The sequence below is a fragment of the Peromyscus leucopus genome, chromosome 23 (genome assembly GCF_004664715.2).
Source record: "Peromyscus leucopus breed LL Stock chromosome 23, UCI_PerLeu_2.1, whole genome shotgun sequence".
In the NCBI taxonomy this organism is placed as follows: Eukaryota; Metazoa; Chordata; class Mammalia; order Rodentia; family Cricetidae; genus Peromyscus; species Peromyscus leucopus.
The window spans coordinates 38474738-38490528 of NC_051082.1; the positions used below are offsets into that span (position 1 = coordinate 38474738).

The 15791-nt window shown below is 47.5% G+C and overlaps 1 protein-coding gene across 1 annotated transcript in view; it reads right to left on the reverse strand.

Annotated features, from left to right (window-relative positions):
• The window catches only part of Sdk1 (sidekick cell adhesion molecule 1), a 970573-nt gene that overhangs the window by 114854 nt on the left and 839928 nt on the right, over nt 1-15791 (reverse strand). Inside the window, 4 exon segments of the mRNA XM_028887375.2 lie at nt 2401-2590; nt 4483-4598; nt 12703-12940; nt 13807-13957. Coding sequence (XP_028743208.1) covers nt 2401-2590; nt 4483-4598; nt 12703-12940; nt 13807-13957 — 695 coding nt within the window.

Consider the following 15791-nt stretch of genomic DNA (forward strand, 5'->3'; position numbering starts at 1 on the left):
AGCTCATGGCAACGCTAGCCTGAGGGTCACCTATGGCTTCGCTGGGTTTGACATTTGTAGAGCAGGTGACTGGCAACTAGGACGGATCATATTGACTGTCAACTGGGCAGGATCTACAGTCACCTGGGAGACACACCTCTGGCCATGTCTGTGGGGTTTCCAGATTGGGTTAGCTGAGGGGAGAAGACCCATTCTGAATACGGGTGACCCCATCCCAAGGGCTGGGGTCCTGGACTGAATAAAAAGGAGAAAGCAAGCTGACCACCAGCATCCATTTCTCTCTGCTTCCTGACTGTGGATGCAAACTGACCAGGTACCTCCTGCTCCTGCCACCAAACTTCCCTACCATGATGGTCTACATACCCTTGAGCTATGAGCAGAGTAAGCCTTTTTCCCAAAAGCTGCTTTTGCTAGGTATTTGGTTATAGCCACAACAAAGGTAACCAATACAAGGTGATTTATCCCTTAGTTTCCCCTCAACCACTGAAGAAGCACGCTGACAACCAAGGCTTTCTGGCCAATGCCTGCCTCACCTCACCTGCCGTCTTAGAAACCTCAGAGCCAATGTTCACAGATGCGTATAATAATTCTTCTGTGTGGTTCAGTGCACCGATAATTTAAAACGCAGTGATGTCTTGTGGAAGGATTGAATAATAGGGTCTCAGCCCTCATAAAACATATTTGCTTAAATGGATAGGAAGTTAGTGTGTGGCCAGTGTGAGAGCGTCTCATCAGACTTAATCATGGATTGATTCTCACGCAATGGCCAGGAGCAATTGATGCAGAAACAGAATGTGGGGAATGTCCATTCTGGGTGGGCGAATCTGGACATGTGTAATGATACCTATGCATGGGTGAAGTAAATGTCCAAAGGAGGCCACAGGCTTGAACGCCAGGACTCATTTATAACACCAGGGTGACATAGGAATGACCTTCTGGGCTGTCCCCAAGGCACAACAGATTGTGTCAAAATGAAGAGAGAAGACATGTTTATATAAATAATACAGCAATAAAAGAAAATAATCATTGACTGACTACTTGTGTCCTTTAGAAAGAATGATGGCAGTGGACATTGAGGGACAGTTTTTTTTAAATGTCTTTACTTTCTTTTCATAGGACTAAGCTGAAGCGTGCCCACATAGGTGATTGGTGCAACTTGGAGCTAACATGGCCAACTACCTATTTCCCCTGTACTGCCCATCTACCCCTAACCCCTCACCCTGGAGACAGCTGAAGGATAATCCCACGGAAGCAGTGATGGTTGTGACTGTCAGTGTGACAGGATCTAGAATCACCTAAGAGACAGACTCTAGGCATGTCCATGACAGTTTCTAGATTCGGCTAACTGAGGTGGGATGACTCATCCTAAGTGTGACAGACCCCATCCCACGGGCTGGGTCCTGGACTGAATGAAAGGGAGAAAGCGAGCTGAGCACCAGCATCCATCTCCCTGCTTCCTGACTGTGGATACAATGTGACCAGCTGACTCACACTCCTGCCGCCAGGCCTTCCTTCCATAATGGCCTGCACCCTCCAACTGTGCAAAGAGCCCAAATCAACCCCTTCCACAAAGCTACTTCTCAGACACAGGTCACAGCAATGAGAAGTAATACGGAGCCCAGGCCAGATCCGCACACTATGGAAGAGGGGGACAGGGCTCTTTTAATGGAGCAAGTGGAGTTGTGGCTCATTAGCCATTCCAAGGAGATGCTTCAACAACCCTGTTGTTTTTTTTCCATCCTGTCAGACACTTCCGATCCCGAGGTGGGTGTTTGGGTAGATCAGTATTTTCCCCCTGACATATTCATTATGGCCTGTTTAATAACGAACGTGTGAAGGAGCTAACCTTTAAGTGTTTGACATCTGCAAAGTGGAAAAACATATTTACCGATGATTTAGACTTCCATAAAAACAAAGCCAGCAAGATGTGCTTGTTACTCAAATCTGGAAGCACCAGAGCCTGGGGACCCCTGGGTGCTGTCAAATATGCTGCTCTCTGTGCAGGACGTGCAATTAGCAATCTGAAGGCAATGGTGAGACCTGCCATCCCCATGAGAAAGGACCGGGTCCAGTGAGGAGTTTGATCTAGATCTGTAGAGCTGCTACTAAGTGGATGGGCTCATGTCTCATAATCTAGCCCACCCTCACGAGCCCTTGCCCACAGCATAGTTAGGATCGAGATGCCGCACAGTCCATAATCAGGCCGTAAAAACCCTCTCTGGGCTCAAATTGGCCACATAAACACCCAGTGACTGGAAAACAATTTTGTTTTGTTTCCCTCAACTAGAAAAAAAAAAAAGAAGAAGAAGTGGTTGAAAATTTACACTAAAAACAACTTCAGTCCAAACTGTTTGGATTGGAAAACTAAGGCAGAAGGGAGTAGGGCCAGTGTATACTTACTGTCATCTTTGGTACGCTCCAGGACGAGGGGCAAGCTAGGGACTCCATTCCCGATACGTGTGAACGCCAGCACCTGGAGCTCATACACCACGAACTTGCGCAGGCCAGCCAGCAGGGCAGACTGTGTATGGTTCCCTCGAACTACGTGGCTTCTGGGCTCTGGATCCAGGTCTTTGGCACGGTACAGAATCTGAAGCATCAACACACACATGCAGATGGTTACAGCTAAGTGCATCCTTGGAAGGGGACTCCCTGTGCACAGGGTACCAGCTCAGAACTAACCGGCAGGGACCACCCAACTGTGGTTCCTCCACAAGGGCAGCTATTAAGGGAGTTTTGGATCTCATTTCTACCCACTGGCATCAAGGGGGAAGGCAGCCGTGAGGCAACTATACTCCAGAAGAGTGGCTGGAATCACACAGCTCTGCCTACAGCTTGGTGATTTGGCTGCCTGGGCACAATTTGGCAAGATCTGAAGCTCTCGACTGTAGCCATGCCAAGTGCTCCCACTGAAGCATGGGCTTGGTCTTGGGCACAAGTCTCTTGCTTCCTATAAATGGAGCTTGGGTCTCCATGAAATCCCTTGATTCCAAAAAATTGGGGTTGCTGCCCCAGAAGACTTGCTCTTTCTCCCTCATGTGAACCCGAGGCTTGCTCCCAGGTCACAGGGATGAACTGAGATGTGCTCCTCCAGGGCCTCCTCCTCCTCTTTCTCTCCTCAGTCCTCCCTCTAAGCTTATCCCTCTCTGAACTGTTCTCCAAGGTAAGTGATCCACAAGCTCTAAGAGAGAGGGTCACTGGGGAGACATTAGACACCAGCACAGGAAGCATTTCCCAAGGTGCAGCATGGAGCTCTGTCCACTAAACCCACCCGACAGGGCTGCCACCATGGAGCAGGAGACTTGTCATGTCTCTGTCATAAACTCTGGATCACCATGTTCCCTGGGTGTGTCACACAGCACGGATCCTGAACGGGGCCATTAGAATACTTACGGAGAGGGAATGCATCTGAGCACAGGTCAGAGGAAAGCAGTTGGGATTTAATGACAGAAAGACAGCTGGGCATGGGAGGGAAGCATCTCATTCCAGCACTTTGCAAGACCAGGCAGGAAGACTGCTATGAGTTCAAGGTCAGCTGATGCTGCATAGTGAGTTCTAGGCCAGCCTGGGCTATTGTGGGAGATCCTGTCTGGTCATAAAAAGGTATTCCCCACCCCCACACTCCATCCTTAAAGCAGAAAAAAACCGCCATAAAAAAACAGTTACTGAAAGACAAGAGAGAAAATGCCTAAAATCCATTGAGGATATGTGGGAGGCATTTTCTTATTGTTGTACTAGGGATTGAATCCAGGGACTCATGAAGGCTAGACAAGCAACTGGTCATCAAGCCACACCCCAGCCCCTCACTGGGGGATTCTAGGCAGGTGCTCTACCACTGAGCCACACCCTAGCCCCTCACTGGGGGATTCTAGGCAGGTGCTCTACTGCTCCAGCCCAGCAGATTGTCTCATGAGAGCAGCATCACATTATTGACTAAATCCAGAGAAGTCCATTGTGTTGCTTGGGAGATTGGAGCTAGATACAGAGCCAGGGAATTGTATTGGTCACGTTTGAGAGAGGAGAAAGAAATAGGCAGTCTTGGAGATTCTTGGTAGAAGCTTAAGATGGACCGGGAGAAGCAAGGGTAAGTCCAACCCTAACAGAGGACAGCCCCACCTAGGGCCATCACAAATCAGCACTCAGAGAAGCAGGGACCATTTCCCAGAAGCCCCTAATTTCACATAGCAACTCTGGGAAGTGACCCCTATAGTCATTCTCACTTGACAGTAGGTGACAGAAGCTGCATCCATTCATGGTCCAAGGGCCCAGGGTACCTCAGCCAGAACAGACAGAGCCAGGGCCTGGCTTGCTGGTCAGGGTCTATCTTGTATTTACTTCCTGACTGATGCCTGGAAAGCACTTCTCCCAGTCCATCTCTTCCAGACAAGACAGCTGATAAAGTCAGGAACTGGCCCAGGTGACAGATCTGTGACACCTTCCCACCAGCCCCGAAGGCAGAGCAGAGTCATCATAAACCCTTACCTTGTAGCCCAGGATGAGCCCATTCTGGTCCTGCTCAGGGACTGAAGCCCACGTCAGTAGGATCTGGGTGGAGCTCACAGCCTCAGCAGACACATTTTCAGGAGCTGCTGAAGGGACTGCAAAAGAACATGTCACATGATTGCATCAACAGTCTCCAGCCTTCTATGAACAGAGGGGCATTTACACACAGACAGACAGACACAGACACACAGAGACATACACACACACAGAAACACACAGACATATACACACTGTACACAGACACACACACACAGAGAAAGACATACACACAGACAATACACACACACACACACACACACACACACACACACACACACACATCCTGTTCAGGCTGTCCTTGAAACAGCAGTGGTTCTGAGCATTCTGTGTGGATCAGATAAGCCTGCAGGTGTACAGCACATATGTAAATCTCTTTAATATGAGCAACAAATTCCGTAAATCCAGGGTATTTAGAACTCAATTCTACCTGAGCCTGGTCAGCAAGAAAATGCTCTCCATCTGTTTTGGGTAATAACTTAAAGAGCTGCAGGCTTTTACTTTGAAGAGGAACTCCTCAATTTCATATGGATACTAACTCACTGAGATTGCTAAACATGAAGGTCCCTGAGGGTTGGACAGAGGAGGTGGATGGGGGGGAGGGGTGATGGACAGAGGACCAGACCCCAGGGATGGATGATGTTTGCTGTATGTGGGTGAGGGGCAGGTGGGGAGCCCTGCCTCACAATGTTCTGTCTCTAATATCTAATTGAGTCTAATCCCTCCTGATCAGCAGAAGCAGGTGTTATCCACCCCTTTCTGCAGATAAACAGAGAACTAAGGTGGATATGCGTGTTTGTCTTTTCTATGTTTTTAATGCAGGGGATGGAACTGGGGGGTCTTGCGCATGCTCAGCAAGTACTCCGCTATTGGGCTGCAGCCCTGGGCCTGGAAATCTAAGACAGAAGAAAGTTGTATTTCATTCTAGTTATTGTGGGGTGTGTGTGTGTGTGTGTATGTGTGTGTGTGTGTGTGTGTGTGCGCGCGTGCGCGCGCGCACACATGTGCATACGAGACCAGAGGTCAACCTTGGTTTTTGTTCCTTAGTCATAATCCACTTTATTTTTGGAAACAAGGTCTGTCAGTGGCCGGGGGTCACAGATTAGTCTAGGCTAGCTGGCGATCCTCCTGCCTCCACCTCCCCAACTCTGGGGTTACAAGTATGGGCTCCAGCATTCAGCTTTGAACATGGGTGAGGGGCTCTAACTCAGGTCCCAACTCAAGTCACTTTACTGACTGAGCCACCACCCCGGCATTATTATTTATCTGCTTTTGAGATGAGACTTGCTAGGTATCAGTATCAATCCAGCCTGCAACTCACTATGTAGCCCAGGCTGGCCTCAAACACCCACACCCTTCCCATTCCATTTCATTTAAACTGTTTTGTTACACAGTTGCCTAAAGGCAGTCCTTGTGGTTTTTGACCCTTGGGTACCTAACACAGTTCTCCTACATTTAGGCAATTTTGCCTCATTTAGTTTTCTTTGATGGCACTGACTGTCTTGGGGAGTGTTCCAGGAATCAGATACAATGTGAATATGAACAGCAGTGAACTTTAAAGACAAGTGTTTTTTTTTTTTTTCTTTTTCTTTCTATCAGTGTGTCCCAAGATACCTATGGATGTAGCCCAACACATTTGTAGATGGCAATATATCCAACGTTAGACACTCTGGTAGATAAATCACCACCACTTCAAGAATTTGCTTATGGACCCATTTACATGTCAAAGCCGGCCTACAAAGGAAAGGACAGAGCAGGGAGAGTTCTCAAGTGGTCAGCTGGCACACTGCTTCAAAGATGCCTGAAGAGAGCAGAAGGCTCCTCTGGACTTGGGCCTAAAGGTTTCACCTTGTCCCAAGGCTTCCATGCTGAAGGAGCGGACATTTCAAGGCCATCACATCTCGGATGCGTGACAAGGCTTGGGCATCTGTCTATGTGAGGTGAGCCACTCTGCCAATGGGGCCAAAAAGCTTCACAAGCACACTACAAGCACTCAAGGGCAGTGCTCCAGGAAGATCACAGAGATGCAACCGTGAAACAAGGGGGCAGCAGAGGCTGCCGGGGATCCAGAACGGAGCCTCCCATAGAGTGCAGTCCCATGGACCCCTGGACCCGGGCTCAGGCTTCCAGAACTGTGAGGAAGCATGCTTGTTATTCAAGCTGCCATTTGAGATGTATCTTTTGTTCATGTCTGTTTATGTGTGCACATGTGTATGAGGGTTTGTATTTGTACGTGTGTGTTTGCGTAAGATAGAATCCAACTTTGGATATCACTCCTCAGGGCAGTGTCCACCTTGGTTTTTGAGACAGGATCTCTCACGTTTACCTGGGGCTTGCTGATTTAGCAGGCAGACTGGCCAGCGAGCCTAGGGATCCTCCTATATCCAGCTCTCTAGCACTGGAATTACAGGCTAGCACCATGTCTGGCTTTTCTAGCTAGGTTCTCAAGTTTGAACTCAGGTCCTCATCTCTCCACAGTAATTTCAGACAAATTACTATTACCATAAGGGCCCTAGATAGTTGTGGAGCTAGATCTGGTCAATGTTAGAGCCAGCAGTGTCTATACAAAGAGAAGAGGAAGGGAGGGAGGGAGGTCCCGTCCAAGTCACAGCCTAACAGGGCAAGCTGCTGGGATGGCACTGGGTGTGGGGTGGCATCCACTCTTGCCTCTTTCTCCACCCACAGGAAATCTTTCTGGAGGGGAAATCATGGCAGAAGTTTCTGGCTGTCCACGCTGAGGAACGCTAGCTTCCTGTCTAGCACCACAGAGGCAGCATTGCGCCTCTTCCCTCCTAGATTCATGAAGAACCCTCTCCTAATCACTCAGCCTCAGATCACTAGCCAGGACACCCCAAATGTGTCCGTGGTCATGCCCCCGAATAAGAAAGCTGTATGTGTACATCCCTCATCCGTGCTCTAAGGGTCCCAATAAATTCACTTAGCTCCCCAAGCTGGACTTGGGCAGAACCATCACTTTGGTATGTGGTTGGTGTACTGTCTGGGGTGAGCAGTGTTTGCTCTTGATTCCCTAAAAGAAGCGTGTGCAACAGTCGTTGATGGCTTAACTCAGTTCTCAGATGTAGAGGACTTGTCTGTCTGGAAACCTGCAGCCACATCTCACTGTGCTCTACCTGCAGGGGCTCCCTGGGGACCTCAAATCCTGCTATGTATGGCTTTGTCTGGAAAACTGCTTACACAGATGCTTATTTTAATTTAATTTTTAAAAAGAGATAAAACGGTACCTTGAATTACTAAGAACGAAGGAGTTGCTATTGGGACAAGTGTGGAAGCATGCCATTTATTAGACTCCATTTTCTGACTTGATTTAAAATAAGATTGCAAATCTCAAACATGCTGTATGCCTGCTACGTCTGTGCTGTGTTCTGAAAACTGTCCCTGTCTGTATATAGGGAGAGGCCATCGTCATAGCAACTCAATTGGTCCACCTCTTGGACCCCTACCTGTTTCCTGTGAGGCCAATCTTGACAGCTCTAAGCGCCTACTTCTCACTACAGAGCCCCTAACCACAGCATTCACTCACAGGAGGCCCGGCTGCATCCCCCAAAGAGTCACACTGGTGACTTAGCGCTGAGCTTTGAACCTTGTAGTTTCCCACCGGGAGAGAGCCTGCTGGGTAGGGTTGTTAAGAACAGGAAATAACATATTGCTAGACTGAAATTTCAGCTGATTCAAATTCCCCTGGGACAAAGCCTACCTTTTTTTTTTTTTTAAAGATGCAAAGAATTGTACCCATTATCTGTTCTGAGGTATATTCCACTTCTCCAATTTATCTTAAGTTTTGATATGTTCTTAGAAATTCCCCTTTCATCAAAAACAAAATAGCCCAGAATGCTTATTTTCTCTTTCTCTACCTGTTTTTTACCCTGCTGTTCACCACTGCTCCTTGTGGTGACTTTTCAGGTCTCATTTATCTTTATAATACGTCACAGAGTGTCACAGAACCCATTAGACCACACTTCAAACTATTATTAAACTTCATTTAAATGCGGTTCAGATTGGTTGGTTTTGTTTCTAACCCTTTGGGGCATTTCTGTGGATTATGAGATCATTTACTATTATTATTTTTAAATGTGTGTGTGTGCACACATGTGCACGTACTTGTGGGTAGGACTTCACACGCCATAGCATGCATGTGGAGGTCAGAGGACAACCAGGAGCAGCAATCAGTTCCCTCTATTCTGTGGCTCCAGGGACTGAACTCAGGTTATCAAGCGTGGTGGGCAAGTGCCTTTTCTTGATGGCCCTGGTGACATCTTTAAGTCTTGGGGAAGACTGTTTTGATTAACTGATGTGAGAGTGTTTAGACAGAGGTCAGTGGCTTTGGTCTCCCCAGCTCACTCCAGGGCACACTCCCCAGCCTGCAGGGCAGCTCCTGGAATCAGCTCCTGTGACTCTGGGCCCAACAGGAATGATGAGCCATGCCTGTCAGGACGGGGTCTCTCTACGGGGAGGTCAAGTGTTTGGTATTGGTAGAGCCACCAAAGTGAGCGAGCCAAACCTACAGAAAGCAGGCACTGAGGCTGCAGCTGAGCTGGTAGCGTGCGGCTCACCTAGCATGGATGAAAGCCCCAGGTCTGACCTCTAGCACTAGGGTGTGGTGCTAATTCACCTGTAATCTCAGTACCAGGGAGAGAGCACAGTTAGATTAGGAGTTCAAGGTCACCCTCTGCTACATAGAGAGTTCAAAGCTAATCTGGACTTCGTGAGAATTTGTCTCAAAAAAGGAGAAATTACTAAAATAAAGAGTCCAAATTGCTACAACTGAGGAGGGCATGCTGGCCTGAGGGAGGAGGCTCCCACAGCAGGAGCCTCTGAGAGCTCCATTCAGAAGGCGGGGTCGGGGTGGGGGTGAGGGAGGTGAGTCCTCCAGGGCCATCAACACCACAATGCCATCCAGGGTGTGTTATAATTCACCTGGCACAGAATACAGGGCTGCCATCAAAGTGGAAGCCCACACCCGCAGCTAGTCACTCTCCACTCCTTTCAAACCTCTTTAGGCCAACACAGCTGGGTGTATTCCCCATGTCTATATTTTTGTTTGCATTGGGCATTTCAGGTCATGAAACCATGTATGCTGTGTACATTGCATCTGATTTCTTTCACTTTATTCTTTTTTGCAAGGTGCACCCACATAATTGCAAGCACAAGCATCCCACTCTTCTTATTGTTGATTCCTCCTTTGCATGGACACACAGAACTTTTCTTTATCCCTTATTCATCAATTGATGGACAAGTGGGTTCTTGCTACTTTTTGCTATGAACTCTCATGGGCATGTTCTGGTAGACGGAGGTGTTCAGTTTTCTTGGGTGCTGTGATGACTGATATCAGTTGTCAACTTGACAGGATCTAGAATTCTCCACGAGACACTGGGGCACACTTGTGGAAGACTGTCTTGATTAGATTAGCCCGTATCCATGCCTGTGAGGATTAGCTAGATTAAGTGTCGATTCTGGGTTTAAGATTTTGCAGCATGCCAACTGCTACCCAATGTACGAAGCTCTGACTCCTCCATACCCTCGCAAACATGCTATGCGGTGCTTTTTATTTTGACCTTCTTAGGGATATGAAGTGACATCTCCTTATGACTTGGATTTGCATATCCTTCCTGGCTAATGATGCTGAGCCCCTTCCCATGTGACTATTAGCCATTTGTCTCCATCTCTGGAGAACTGTCTGTTAAGACATTTGCTCCACTCTTAATAGGATCATTTGCCTTTTCATTGTGAAGCAAGAGTTCTTGGATATTCATATCCAAACCCCTTGTCAGACATAGCACTTGGAGATATTTTCTTCCCGCTGAGGTTTTCTGCATTTCCTATCCGATATTTCTGATATTCCTATTTAAAGTCCTGGTGCTTTAGTTTTGATGATGCCTGATTTGTCTACTTGTTGTTGTTCTTTGTGCTTTGGGGTTCTGCCTTCAGACTTGTACATTAACTTCTCTCCCAGGAGCGTCCAGACCACATGTACAGTGCATATCAGAACCCACGGCTGACACAGGCACAGGCTGTGTGGCCATCTGTGTCCTATACAGCCTAGGCAGACACAGGTGGATCTCTGTGGCAGGGACATTGGTCCCCTATAGCACAGCACTGTCTCCACACAGTACTTTGGGTCCTACCTCCAGCACCCATGGATTGACCCTCCTTGTCCCTGCCTGGGTATTGAGGGCCAGGTCCTAAAAAGATTAGTGAAGAGCTGAGGTGAAGATTTCAGTCAATAAAGTGCTTGTCTTACACTGCGGACCTGAGTTTGATTCTCAGTACTCATGTTTTGTTTTTAAAGCATGGGGACGGGAGAGATGGTTCAGGAGTTAAGAGCACTGGCTGTTCTTCCAGAGGACACAGGTTCAATTACTAGCACCAACAGAGCAGTTTACAATGGCCTATAACTAAAGTTCCATGGGGTCTGATGCCCTTTTCTGGACTCGGCAGGTACCAGGCACAAGACATACATACATGCAGGCAAAACACCTATACATGTAAGGAAAAAAACCAGGTGTGATGGCTCTCGATTGTAAACCCAGTTCTGGGGACCCCGACACAGAAAGATCCTCACTGCTCACTGGCCAGCCAGTCTAGAGTAATCGGTGAATTCCGAGTCAATGCCAGACCTTGTCTCTAAGAAGGCTGACCTCTGGCCTCCACCATGTTCATGCATACATGTGTACCTGCACCTATGCACACAGACATGCATACACATGAACACACAAACTACTAGGGAAGATTCACAGTGGCCATTCCAACACAGCTCTTGCTGCTATGGGCGATTTTGCTGTTTTTCCTTTCTGTCCATTGATAAATTTAAAACTTCAAAAACTACTTTTTATCCAAGGCTTTCTAGTTTTCTATCCAAAGTTTTGTTTCTTCAAAGAAATATTTTCTTGGCCTGTCTATTGCTGGGTTTAAAACTATCCTTTAAAAATGTCTCCAGTTCCCTTCCTGTCACAAAGACTCAGCTGATGAAGATGAAAGTGTTTTAGAGCGTCCACGTGGTCACAGCCAAGTGAATCAGCCTCTTCTCGCGCTGATACCATAAAAGCTGCAGCTGGAAGAGAGCCCTGGCTGGTCTCGGCAAAGCCCTCTCTAAATCCCGGTCGCCACAATGGTGACTCCTCAGGGACCCTTACTGGGGGTTGATGGGTTCCCATACATGTGCTGTGCAATCAGGGTGTTCTTTGAGACTGAGATGTGGCTCTCCCAGGACCTGGGTCTCATCTCCATGCACAAACTGAGCATGGTGGGAGCACACCTGTAATTCTAGCACTTGTGACTGATCCCATGGTATAGCACAGCCTGGATCCTTGAATGAACAGCCACCAACAAACAACAGCCCCACCTCAGATCCAAAAGAATGAGACGTCAACTGCCCCTGTGATGAGCCTTTCAGGGGTCCACTTCCTACTGCAGCCAGACCCTTGCACACACTGTCTACCTTCATTCATGGAGTGCAGGGCCGATGCCTGGTGTATTAAGGACGTCTCATAGGAAATTTCTGCTTTTTATCATTGGTAATAAACATTATCATTAACTTAAAAAATCATAAAATAAGCCCAGCACCTGTTAAAATCCAAAGGAACGCCTGTGAGTAGGTGGTGGTTAATATAGGTTGTCAACTTGATGGGTTCTAGAAGCAGCTAAGAGTCAAGGGCCTGGGCACACCTGTGAAGGATTATCTTGAGTAGGTTGGTCTCTGGCTGGCCATGTGCCATGTCTATGAGGGATTGGGTTAACTAAGATGGGAAGGACCACTTAGGAGGCAGCATCTTTCTCTGTTTGGGGTCCTGGACAGGATATAAAGCAGAAAGCGAGCTGAGCACCAGCATCCATCTCTTTCTGCTTCCTGACTGTAGACGCCATGTGACAAGCCACTTCCTGTTCCTGTTGCCAGGCCCCAAACTGTGAAACAATGTAACATTTTCTTCCCTTAAGTTGCTTCTGTCAGCCTGTTTTCATCACAGCAGTAGGAAAAAACAAAACAAAACAAAAACAAACACTAAGACAGTCAGACAAAGCCTGTCTAAGCCAGGGTTAGGAATATACCAACTCAGACACAGGTGAGACACAGAGAGGGCCACCAAACTCCTCTCTACCGAGACAAGAGACGGCCTTGTCTCTGTAGCTGCATTTCCTCCCTCTCACCTGACTCCCGTGTGCGACCGCGCACCAGCTCACTCCAGGGGCCAGCCCCAATGGCGTTGAAGGCCTGCATCCGCAGTTCGTACTCTGTCCACTCCTCCAGCTCCTCAATGGTCAGCTCCCTCTCCAGCCGGTCATTGACAACTTGGGCCAGCGCTGAGGATGGTTGGTCTGAACGCCAGTACTTCACCCTGTAGCCCACAGACTCGGGGTTCCCATTGTACTGGGAATCAGGCAGCGGCTGGCAATGAATGACAGGCTGGCATGAGTGGACACCTCCTAACTGTCACCTTTAAAGGTCTTCAAGAGCAAACCCATCCTATGGGGCCAACTCCATGGAAACCATTTTCTTAGGTGAATTTTTCTGGAACTTTCTAAAGTGTGTGCATGCACACACATGTGGGCCATATGCACGTGTACATGTTCATATTAATGTTTTGTAGAGGTCAAAGGGTGATGTTGGGTGTCTTCCTCTATCACTATTCATTGTATTTTTTGAGGCAGGGTCTCTCACTGAACCTGGAGCTCACTGACTTGGTAAGACTAGCTGGCCAGCAAGCTCTAGAAAATCCTCCTGTCTCCACTCCTCAGTGTTAAGGTAACAGGTGGGCACCCTAATGTCTAGATTTTTATGTGGGTGCTGGGGAGTCCTCATGCTTCTGTAATAGGCACTTTACACACTGAGCCACACCCCCCTGGCCTCATCCCAGCAGCTTTCTGCTTTACCCTCCCTGAAAACTTTTCTTCTGTTAATTCAACAAAATTCTTTTAGTGACTTTTGCTGGAAATAATTTCCTTTAATATAAATTTGGTTTAATTTTGAGGGAGAAATGTTCTGATTAAACACGGGACTGGTTCTCTTACGAATGTTGAGTATTGGTTCTATGTTGACTATGCTTTCCTGAAAGAGCACCCTGAGGTCCAAGAAGAGAGAATGCTACCAATTAATAAGAAATTCGGGGCTGCTCTGTGATTTTACACTAATCATGCAATGTAATACTTTGTGGTCTAACAATCAGATTGGCTTTGATGAAGGAAACAACCCTGATTCCCAGGAAGGCCTGGAAGGCACAGGTAGTGACTTCCACCCCATAGTCTCCAACTCACCACCCAACGTAGCCGCAGGCTGGTCTCACTGGCTGTTCGGACAGTGATGCTGGTCGGAGCCACATCAGGTGGGGCCTGCAGGGTCTGGATGACCCGGGATGACTGGCTGAAGGGGCTGGGACCCACGATGTTCACTTGCCTCATTCGAAACCTGAGGTGAAACCATGAACTGGTATTACATCCAAGCAAAAGCCAACAGAATGGAACAAGTCTCCTCAGGTGCTCCTCACACACATGTCTTTCTGGACCACAGAGGCCATCACTCACAGACACCTACCTCTGTGGGTGAAGAATGCAGATGCCATCTATGGTCTCTGTGATGGGTGATGTTAACTGTCAGTTTGACAGAATCTAGAATCATTTGGAAGACAGCCCCTTGGGAATACCTACAGGGCTTATCTTTAGTAGCTTCATTGAGGTGGGAAGACCTGCTCGCTGTGGGTGGCACTGACCCTGATTGGGATCCAGGACTATGTAAGTGGAGAAAAAGAAGAGCATGCATTCACTGCCTTCTGCTTCCTGCTGGTGGGTGCCACGTGACCAACTGCCTCACTCTCCTGCTGGATTAGCTTTGTCACTACCATGGCCTGGACTTGATTTGTGAGTCAGAGCAAACCCTTCTTTCCTTAAGGTGATTTTCTCGGGGGAATCTTATGACAGCAATAGGAAAACAAGAAGCCATTTTCCCTAAAAGCCTCCAGTGAATGACCTCATGTGACTCAGTATGATTTAGTTCCCAGATGAAGGAGATTTGATGGAGCCGATGGGTGGAAATTTAAATGGTCAGTTGCCATTGGCTGATTCAAATTCATGGTAACCTTAGGGGATGAAGATCATTCAAGAGAGCCCAATGTCACAATGTTGCCACCAAACACAGTTTTGAAAGTCCAGTGTTTTGAATGGTTAAGGGCATTGCCATAGCCCATGCCTATCCTGGCATGGAGCACAGTGGAAAGTTCATGTGAGGCCTCAATCAGAATTACCTCTACCTTCTTATAAAGTACGGGCCATGAGTATGCTAAGCAAAAGGGCTCTACCTCTGAGCCACACCCCAGCCCCACACTGGGGGATTCTAGGCAGGTGCTCTACCACTGAGCCACACCCCAGCCCCTCACTGGGGGATTCTAGGCAGGTGCTCTACCACTGAGCCACACCCCCAGCCCCTCACTGGGGAATTCTAGGCAGGTGCTCTACTGTTGAGCCATGTTCTCAGTTCTCTTTTAACTTTTGAGATAGAGACTTGATATATTGCCTGGCCTGATCTTGAACCCTCTCTGTAGCTCAGGAAGGCCTTGAAATTGCCATCCTCCTGCCTCAGCCTCCTCAGCAGCTGGTATGACAGGCTCGTATCATCACACCTGCTGTGTCTTCTCTCTATATAATTATTTAAACTGAATTTACATATAACAAAAACCCCAAGCAAGGACACATAATGCTTGTTTCAGAGGTCTCCTAAATTAATTCGACTTTAAGACAGGGGCATTGCTTTCTTATCACCATTTCTGATCTTTGGGATAATTACACAGTCGTATGTAATTCCACACGTCAAGCCTTGAATCCTGCAGCTCATTGAAGCTACATGTTTTTCTCTTAAGGATTGAGTATATTGTGTCTTGACTCATCTGCTATAATCTTAGGATGAGTGTTCAAATGAATAGACTCAAAAACATCTCTCTTACTAGACTTAAAAAAAAATCTAACTTTGGTATTGTACTAAATACATGTTCTTCATGAAGATGTAATTTCACCTTTCACTCTTTGAATTTCTCATTCTTACTCCCTCATTCCCCCCGATTATACTGAATGTATCTATCCTGGCAGAACAATGACATTATCAAACTCAACATCTGGTGATAACTGGAAATTTCATCTCTTGCTTCGATGTTGCGGGAACCGATAGCATCGCTAACAGCTCCTGATCACGCTACCCTCTGTGAAGGCTGGGGATTTACTGCCAGGGGAAGTGGCAGGATCTAGAAGCAAAA